Genomic DNA, 10,000 nt, shown 5'->3' on the forward strand with positions numbered 1-10,000 from the left:
AAGAGAGTGCAGTGAAAAAGAAGAATTTCACGTGTTTTCTAATGCTTCAAACCTTCAAGGTAGTCTACTACGATCGTAACTTACTCTATCCACAACGGTTTTCAGCGTTTCATCGTTCACGAAACCGGCCAATCGTTCCAGCATTCGATGGCACAGATGTGGTCCTCCCCAGTCAACGTGGGTCCGGCAGAGGAAAGCCAGGGCCCGACGAAAGCGAACATAAGTGCCCAGGAAGAATCGACCTACAACACCGTAATCATCGGTGGAGAGTTCCGGCTCGACCGCATCCACGATCACGCCGTCTTTGGTGAGAAACTTTTCCATAAATTTGTAATCGTACCCTAGCCGGGTGGTAAGAAAGATAAAGTGGAACTTTTCCCGCGACGTCAGCTCGTTGATAAAGTTCGATTTGTCCACGTTCACGTCGATAAAATTCGAGCGAAAGTGTTCGTTCGCGAAGGTGATGATGTCGGCAGCACCTGTGAAAAAGGGGGAATCGAAAAAACGTAACACTTTGTATTAGCTTATCACTTACAGTTGGTTGAGTTGATTTGAATAGGAAAAGATTGCTCGAGGGACGGGGTTTTTTTTGAACAATTTTACCTCTTTCCTCTGACGGCACGTGAAGGAGAGAACAATCGAATTAAAAGCCGCCCTTCAAAAACCCACCGATCGCGAAGCAACGGGATACTCACCCAAATTGTTGATCACCGGAACCGAACGAGTGTGGCAAGTGACGGCAACGTGGGCTCCCCATTTGTGGGCCAACTGGGTAATGACACAACCGACCGGTGAGCAAGCATCCTGCACCAGAATTCTTCTTCCACTGCACGTGTGCTCGTTGAGACGATGGGAATCGAGCAGATTGAGAGCGATTGATCCACTGTACGGCAAACTGGCAGCTCCTTCGAAGCCAATTAGGAAAGGTTTCCGGGAAACCCGTGTCTCGGGGACGACGACAAACTCCGAGGCAACACCGGGTTCGTACCATTGCGTTGCAAGCCACACCTCGTCACCAATCTCCAGACCACTCTTTGACCCATTTCCGACTGCTTCGACGATACCGGCACATGAGCGACCCAGTACCAGTGGCAATTCCGGATCGTACGTGCTATTGTAACAGCGTATCAACCTTCTCAGGGTTCGCCCGTATCCGAACGCAATACGCCGATCGATTCGATTAAGAGAAGCCGCCCGGACACGCACCAGTATATCGGAGGCCGATTGAAACTGTGGTACGGCCGTTTGGCAGACGACCACATTGTCAGGATCGCGGAACGAGGTGGATGCGATCGATTTCATAATCGGTGTCGGTAGGTGCGGTCGAGCGATCCACATTCCCAGCATAAACCCACCGGTGGTACCGAAACCGAGACCGATCAGAACGAGAAACGCATTGTTCCGGGCAACTGGAAGTGGGTAAAATGCATGTTAACATCTTGACGCTGGCATCTTCAAGCACCTTTCACGGGGACTTACTTTCATCACGAAATATGATACGCAGCTCTTCGATCAGCACCGATGGATCGAGCACATTGCGGGCAGTGGCTTTCAGTCGTTGAACTATTTGTAAAAAGTTGGTCCAGGCATTGCGCATTATTGGTCCAGCCTCGCTTTGGGCTTCGTTTAGGGCCTGAAATGTGAATAGAGCGAGAATGGCCATCAGAATTAAGACGGAACGTTGCGTTGTCTCATTCGCTTACTCGCATCGCCATGCTACGTCCCTCGTCGGAGTACTGGCGCACCACGCGTAGACCGCTTTCGGTTGCCATGGTAAGGTTATTCTTCGAGCAAGAGAAAGGGCAGTGGAATTGTGGGTTAAATAACAGCGGCCGGTACGGGCGCAGTAGGCAGCTTTATGAGCGGAGCTGTTGGTAAGTTGCTTCCCATGAATGGCGGTAGTCCGTATGGTGGTCACAGCGTTAGGTTTCACTTTATGTTCTTGGTTTCGTATGTACATTTACAGACACCGAAATGTGTTACATGTTGGTACACCGCGATCCCAGGCAAGCAGAACAGAAAGACCAGTGATGGGAATAGAAGTTAGGAAATGAAAAAAAAGGTTACATAAGACAACAGCACCAAAAAGCACACCCGCAAAGGTAGGAGATATATTAGCAAGTACATGAGAGTACATTCAAGCACACACCATTTACAGCGATTGATGAATGAATGGTTAATTAAAAAAGTTAGGGTATGTTAGGTAAACTTCGTGAAATACCTGCACGTTGCTCACGACATCGCCCAATCGCTTCGCAGCGTCCATTTTTCCGGGCGCCAACTAGAGGTGCTTGGTAGGGCCCGTTTTTTCCCGCCGCCTAGTGGGGGACTAATCGACTCCACAGTCGTTCTGGGTGTGCTGTGCGGCTCTTCAATTTCGGCAGTGCTCTTCCCGAGAACTACACATTTCTATGTTTAGCTCAATCAGCAGAATTTGCAGAGCACCGGCTTTCGTTCGATAATTGCACAATTCAGAAACTGTTTTTCATATTTCCTGAAAGAACGAGGATAAAATCAGTCTTAGGCGGTCAGGTGGAATGTTTGTATCGCTTACCCGACGATTCCTTGCGCTGGAAGTTTACGATTTTCCAACGCAATTTCGTGACTCGGTTCTGGCGGCTTTAAAGAAGTTTTGGTTGAGGTTGTGATGGGTAAGGGGTAGGGGGAGAGGGTGGCGGAAATAAAAACAAACAAATATGACGTGTGCTGTCAAACTGAGCTAGATGGCGCTAGTAGAGTCACAGGGTGTGCTTTTTAAAAATCCCGTTACTAAGCAAATAAGCAAAATTATTTTGTAAAATTTAGAAGTTTTTAAACTCTTTGAAGGTGAATTCACCTCTTGGCTTGAATTCAATCTTATTTGATCTAGACTTATTGACTCGTTTCAAATGTGTATTCAGTAAAAGCAATCAGTAATTGTTTTTTTCTTTTGCAAATTCCAACACCACGAACATGTGGCTACAAATGCGAAGCATACGGATGTTCCACACCGATGTTTGTTTTCACTACATTCAGATAAACGAAAAAACAAGGCAACTGATCGAAATTGATCAACGGTCCGGGGAGGGGATGAAGCGCCGTATAACCTTCAGGATTGTTTGACTGTTTTTTGTTGTAGCGTGTCTGCGCTTGTTGACCAGGGGAGGTCATCACGCAGCCACTACAAGTTCCAGTTTCGCCATCCGACATTATGTGTCCCCGTGTTGTAAGCGTTATTAATTATAAATTTATTGACACCCGCAAAACCACCACCGGGTGGTATATTCAGACCACCGAACCGGGAGAAGCATAGTCGCAGTGTGAATAAATTATTTTCACGCCGGACACACATCGTACCGCCATCGATCGTGACCACGCGGTTCGTTGGTTGTCCAGCGTTTTTTATGCTCCCTACGTCTATGCTGTCTGCGCTTCATAAAAATTAAAAACTGTACTGACAACATTGACTGCATACACGCCAGCCCTCGCACTGGTCGCAGTACGCCGAGGAGGAATCTCCATTTGATTTGTAGCGACAGCAAATGTGCGCCATCGGTCGGTCTTGTGGAGCGACTGAGCGATGGATCGATGGATCATATAATGCAAAACCTTCATGCAAATGCCTCGCAAAACGAACCATCACTAGGAGCGAAAGGCACGTAATGTAGGGCGTTCGACCATCGTAACATCGTGGCATTAGCAATTTCTGAAGCGAAAACTGGGCCCTCGCAACTCGGAATGAGTATGGAAAGGATCGCTACGTTTGGCACATAGTCGGACGTCCGTTACCATCACGAAACCCTTAGATGTAAGATAGCGGATAAAATGAGTATCTTTATTATGGGCGCTTTGTGTAACGGAGCATACGGACCGGCGGAAACGAACCTCCTCTTTGGCTTTCGGACCATGGCCGAGGCCGCGAGCGACGGCGATAAAGCCAAAAAGCTATGCGCGATAAGAATCAGGGTATGAAACGCGAGAAACAGCCAGGATTGGGTGAACGCTGATGCTGCTGCGGCCGCTGGCGCTGTGGCGTGTATTGTTTCTGACCGCTGCAACGGCTCCAGATTCATCCTCTTGGGCCGCTCTTCTTATCACACTGTTGTACATTCACACACTCGAACACACGGACACATACAGCACTGAACAACAATTGTAGGTGGAGATGTATCTGCCACCTTTCTGGTCAGATCCGCACTAAAACACTAACATCCGGAACACTAACAACTGACGCATGAGTGAGAGCGAGCTCCTCGTGTGTTTTCATGCATTTTTTTTCGACATTTTCGGTCACAAAGGCCATGTGATTTTTATGCTAGAAGCTCTATCCTTTCCTCTTTCCAAATCACTTGCTATGAGCTTGATAGGTTTGATAATCTTTTTTTAAAAATTCTTTAAGTGAAAGATGGTCGACCATGATTGTGACAAAAGTAAAAGCAGTGAAAGCATTTTCGCGCGCAATGAGCCTCCAAAAACGGTCGCCAGATGGCGTTCTTTAGCCACGCCTTCTTTTTTTTACTTTTTTCCATCTCGTTTTGCCACATTTCTGCTTGATGGAGTGAGCGAGAGAAAAAATTACCTTAATTTATTATTTTATATATTTTTACGAATTTATTTCACAGCTTTGTCTATTTTATCAATTATTTTTTTAGCTGGTTTCATATCAATTTCTTTGGTTTTTCATTAGCAAATAACTCAAGCAATACATTTTTACAGGCTTCTTTACATTATTGTTTACAATTTCCCTACATTGTGTCAACATTTTGTAACTTAAAAGAGCTAAATATCCGACATTGATATTGATTAATGCTTTAAGGGGGCTTCGGTAATTTCTGCCTAAAAAGGCTCATTTTTGAAGATTTAATCCTTCCCCTTTACTTTTTTATGTGTATGGCATATTTAACTACAACTTTTCAAGAATATTTGGTTCTTTTTTGGAGAAGATTTAATAAAAACTTCATCCATGGCACCAAATTTAAGCATGGTCGTGTCGTCGATAAGATACTTTTTCCGGTGCCCATGGCTACCTGGTTGCAGGTTGCCTTGTATGAAACGCGGATTTTAAAAAATCTGTAACTTGGCCAGTTTTGCTTCGATTGATCCAAAAAAATTATACAATGTTCTTGAAAGGATCAGCATTCAAGGAAAAATGTTAAAAATATGTGTCACAAAATAATTAAATACCGAAGCCCCCCTTAATTTGCTAAATAACTAGTGGTAGGGGTATTTTGATTACAAATCTCTCTTCAACAATATATAATACAATGTTGATTTTTATCGATAGATTCACAAAACGAAGAAAATTCTAAAGTTTACAAGAGGACCTTGTTGTTTTTTTTACTTAAAATACTACAGCACCTAAAATTCATAGTTTCATAGTAATTCATACTTAATACATTTCTTACTTTCAGATGGTCTACACTTGGGAAATTTTAGAAATATTTGCCCAAAGGTCAAATCAATTTCACCGTATTCTTTGCAAGTAGAATGTTTTCCATTTAAAACAAACTATCTGTGTTCTCGGGAAGACTTTACTCTCCTCCTAGACCATTGCCACTTCACTTCCTCCCGCTATAATGAACTGCTACACAACCGGGAATGTACAAACTACCATCTGCGACCCAGGCTTTGTGTTTCGAGCCGAGAAATCGATCCCAAAGAAAGCAATCGTGCTCCATTTTGCATCAATTATTAGCACTACATTTCCGTCAAAAGTCATTAGGTGGTGCGCCTGGCCGCTGTTGAAACTGTCGCCCCCAAGAACATTATGTGGCCCCCTCCGGGGGTGACGTCTGTTCGATTGTCTCGAGTCACCGTCCAAAAAGGGTAACTAGACCACCACGGTCCCCAATAATGTGCTGAATCACGGACTGAGGGATGAGAGCTTGTTTTCGATTTCTAAAGACAAGCCTCACCATCAGTTCCACGGGAGACTGGGAAAGAGTATTACGGAGGGTAGGTCGAGGTTGTTTTAGACTGAGAAGCGACTTCTAAAAACCATGCTAGGAGCAGCAGCAGCTTCTGGAGCACTGTGTGCTGGCGAGAGCTAATTTTTGCAAAACCAACCTCCCGTCACGTTTGATACTGTCCAGCGGTGTCGACCTAAATATAGATGGACGAAATCCCAAACACAGACACAGAGTGTCACCGAGAGTGTTGCAGCAGCATAATGCAATGTTAAGTATGACAAATATCCACCGACCGACTCGGGATCCACCAAACCTACCTACCTACACTCCCTGGACTGGATGGTGCTGCAGATTTGCTTCTGAAATTCGGTCCGGGCAAGTTGCTGGTTTTTGGCGCAGCTGTGACACGATCCGTGCAGTCCGACAATTTGTGGACATGTTTGCGGTGTGGTGTGGAGTGAAAATTTGTAAATGTATATTTATCCTAATCAACAATGCACACATTATAGACGACGTTCAGGCCATGAACACAGGCAAGTATCACTCGCGATAATCTTTGGGAAAATTTGCACCATCGGCAGCATCCAGAAGACGACGATCCGTGGAGTATGCAGCTGCAATCGGTTAAATCTGGTGTCACCGTTGACTGTAAGCCTCAAAGCCAACGGCCGACAGAAAAGCCAATCGCGGTTGATCGTGGAACAATGAGCTATGCAATCGTGGAACTCCAACGCAGGATCTAAGTAATCGATGGAATATCCAGATAGAAACGTTTGTTCAGTTTTGAATCTTTCGTAAAGGACAGAATAAGTTGTATACGCGAAAATCTGTCATAAAACCAAAGCGGAAATATTGATTTTGTGTCTCTAGTGCGCAAGTGTCCGCCCAAAAACGTGCCCGGATTATACCGTCGAAACGGAGCAACTCCCTGACTCCCTTCTTGTTGCTCCCGACACGGCTGGTGAGAGTACCAGCCCATTTCAAGGACTCCGGTCGGTCGGTCAGTCGATTCTGTCACCAGAATTCCCGGATCCAGCGGAGCTGACCGCCAGCTGCAGCTGGACAGCCAGACACACGCACCGGAACAAAAACGGTAGGCTATCATTTCGACATCAATCTTATTACCGCAGAGTTTGACATCTTTATTTACATTAAATCAATACTGTTTTGCACAAAGCTTATCATCGTGCTACTCGTGCTTGTTCATGTGCTGACGGTCGGTCGGTTGGTCGGTTGACGGTCCCGCCGTGTGTTTGACCACAGTTTTTTTTCCGACGGCCCCGCTAGCCAGCCGGATTGTTGGATGTACACGGATATCCCTCAGTTGGCGTTGCGGGAACACGGCAGCATCGGCAGTAGAGTAGCCCAATCGCAGCAGGCGGCTGACCAGCGTCAAGCGTGATGGATGCTAGGTGCCGGTGACGGTGGTGGCCCCCGGGAGTCTACCAAAAATTGTTAATTAATGTGTAATATTTTTTTATAAACCGTCGCCCGTCACCGATTTAATATCGTAAAAATGAAGTTTGCCACCGGAACTGACCGCAGCCCCGCAGTGCCCTTTGGTGACTGGGATTGGACAGACAGGGGGGGCGCCGTAGTCGGCGGGCTGACCAAATATTAGCATAAGTTTTTAGTGGCTGTGGCGCACCCAACGGGAACCACCACAATGGTGCTCGATTTGTGATTTTTTTGTTTCATAATTTGTCACGGAACAGTGTTACACATTTTACAGACACCTTACCATTTACTTCGGTTGGTCATTGTCGCGATGCTAATGGTAATGGCAAGCAGTTGAGAAGCATTCCGCTGATTGAAATCGGTTGTTTAAGTATGAGCTGTACGATGATAATACTGAAACAAATCTAAGTGTGCCTTTTGAATGATATTTCGAGCATGTTGCATCTGTTTTACAGATGATTATCTAATTATTAATGGTTAATTTTATTCCGAAAAGCTTCGAAAAGGAATACGCCTTCCTGAAGAAGAACATTAAACAGATTAAACAAAACTAAAACATTCAATTTCCTCGACATTTGTGAGTGGAAATTATGTTATTTTTTTTTAGTTGGTATCTTACGGACGGAGCCGTATATATTAGAAAGATAGAGGAAGATAGAGTATAAACAGTAGAGGGAACAGGCATTTCCTCCTGCCCCAGGGACCCTTATACCGGGGGTGAGGAAATTATGTTAGAAAATACCGAAACTAGATATTAAGTAACAGTTGATCGTACATTGGTTAACATGTAGCTAAAAGGAAATGATCATAAAACAAAGTATTTATAAAATGACTTTATATTTCATTAGTCGGCAGATACGTGAATACTTCAAATTATTTTACATAAGAACACACCAGAATTCATTGAAGTATCAGAAAAAACAGCAAAAAACAAATCCCTCACTTGCATGGCGCTTCGCGTGCTTCGGAAACTGACTGCCACTCCATTCCTCAGTTGACGCACGTAATGAAGTTATTCCGCGAGAGCGATAGAAAAAAAAATGCGAATCTGCGTGCTCCAAACGTCAAAGATAATGTTTGCTAAGAGGAGGAAAATTAGGCCAATTACACCAACGGGCCAGGATCCACTCAACTCCTCTCCTACTACTGCTGAAGGAGGCCAATTACGGTCTGTTTGTCGCGATTAAACGCGCCCACGTTGCACGTTGTTTCATCTTCTCTCGCTCGAGAATACTTCAGCCTCCGCTCTCATCATCAGAAGGTAAACGTTTGAGCGCAGATCTCGCACCATCCTGGCTCCACCTCAACGGCCTGGAGGACGCACAATACTGCAGACTGGCACAAGAATATTTTGCTGTAGCAGCAGCACATGAGCAGCAGCCTCTCTGTGTCTTGTCGAACGGAATGAAACATCAATGAAAGTTCTGTCGTCCTGGCGGAAAGATGCTTATCTGCTCTCATCCACCGGTTAAACATGCGTTCATGATGCTGTTACTAACGTGCTGGTGACTGGTTCGTTTTTCATCTCCGCACCACGCCGGCCGTCTGCGACTCCATGGCCATTTTTGCAAATGTACGCGCAGGCCACATATTAAAACATTAAAATTAATATTACATCCTGCGAAATTGCACCACCAGCAGGAGAGTTTAGGGGAGGAAGGGATGGTATTCGGGGACGGCACGGCACACGTTCGAAGTGGGCGGAAACCGGTGCGTGCGCCACCGACCGTTGGTGCAAGTTTCGCAATATTAAATCCCGTTTTTCGGTGACTTCCCAGTATTCGCGAGGCCACACCAAGACGGAGAGTGTATTCGCCAGGCCACAGGGATTCCGTTCATGTGGATAGATTTGCATAATGAAAGTTTTCCCCTTGGCAACAATATTGCCATTTCCCCTGTCCATTGGACACCACAGCACGAGGGAGGGAGTCATGATTTGTTGGTTTATTGGCCATGGATGGTTAGACATTAGCTATTAGCGTCCAGCGTACAAGTCGCTACACGGAACTTATCGGTGATCAGGCGCATTACCTATTTTCAATTCTCTGTCTTCAGTATCCTAAGGCCACACAAAACGACGACTGACGCTTGTCTCTTATCCTTTATCCTTCTACTTTTCGCTTATGTGTAAAGTGCGTGCAGTGTACTTCACTTGCTTTCACTTTTCACATTCCCTTTCCAATGGACCTGCCCAGTTCGACCCAGTTCCCTGTAATCCAATTATAAGGGTCAGTCCTCTGAGTCGGATGATTCCATCGCTGCACGTCGCCGGGACGGAAGCTGACAGAAGATGATGGCAGGATGTCCCACCAAGGATTCGGTGGCGTTTGGCCGGTGCCATCGGTGCGTAGCTGCTAATCCGTAATGCATGAATTCTTTTTATCTGGTCTTTTTTTCTCCTCTCTTTCTCATCTCACACCTTGGTGATGGTGTTCGTCCTGTTTTTTTTTTTGTTGGTTGCTTCCACGCCACTTCGTCACTGATTTTTTTTAGTTCGCATCACTGATGATGGACGACGGTGTAAGTATACTGACATCCCACTCAGCGTCTGACGGCGGGTTCGTCGCCGTGTAGTGAGACCGATTTAATTAAGTTGAAATTACACCTCCTTATCAGGCGTTAGTAGGTGTCGTGGATGGAATCGTTTGATGGCA

The 10,000-nt window shown here is 45.5% G+C and overlaps 1 protein-coding gene across 1 annotated transcript in view; it reads right to left on the reverse strand.

Moving 5' to 3' along the window:
- LOC126575099 (reticulon-4-interacting protein 1, mitochondrial-like) overlaps nucleotides 1–2,656 on the reverse strand; it is a 3,041-nt gene extending 385 nt beyond the window's left edge. Inside the window, exons 1-6 of the mRNA XM_050235642.1 lie at nucleotides 2,555–2,656; nucleotides 2,222–2,494; nucleotides 1,704–1,784; nucleotides 1,480–1,633; nucleotides 696–1,409; nucleotides 85–479 (exon numbers count right to left, since the gene is read on the reverse strand). Of these exons, the coding sequence (XP_050091599.1) occupies nucleotides 85–479; nucleotides 696–1,409; nucleotides 1,480–1,633; nucleotides 1,704–1,784; nucleotides 2,222–2,266 (1,389 nt within the window). The 5' untranslated portion in view covers nucleotides 2,267–2,494; nucleotides 2,555–2,656. The remainder of the gene's footprint in view (nucleotides 1–84; nucleotides 480–695; nucleotides 1,410–1,479; nucleotides 1,634–1,703; nucleotides 1,785–2,221; nucleotides 2,495–2,554) is intronic.
- Nucleotides 2,657–10,000: the final 7,344 nt, after the last annotated feature.

The sequence above is a fragment of the Anopheles aquasalis genome, chromosome 3, assembly GCF_943734665.1.
Source record: "Anopheles aquasalis chromosome 3, idAnoAquaMG_Q_19, whole genome shotgun sequence".
Taxonomy (NCBI): domain Eukaryota; kingdom Metazoa; phylum Arthropoda; class Insecta; order Diptera; family Culicidae; genus Anopheles; species Anopheles aquasalis.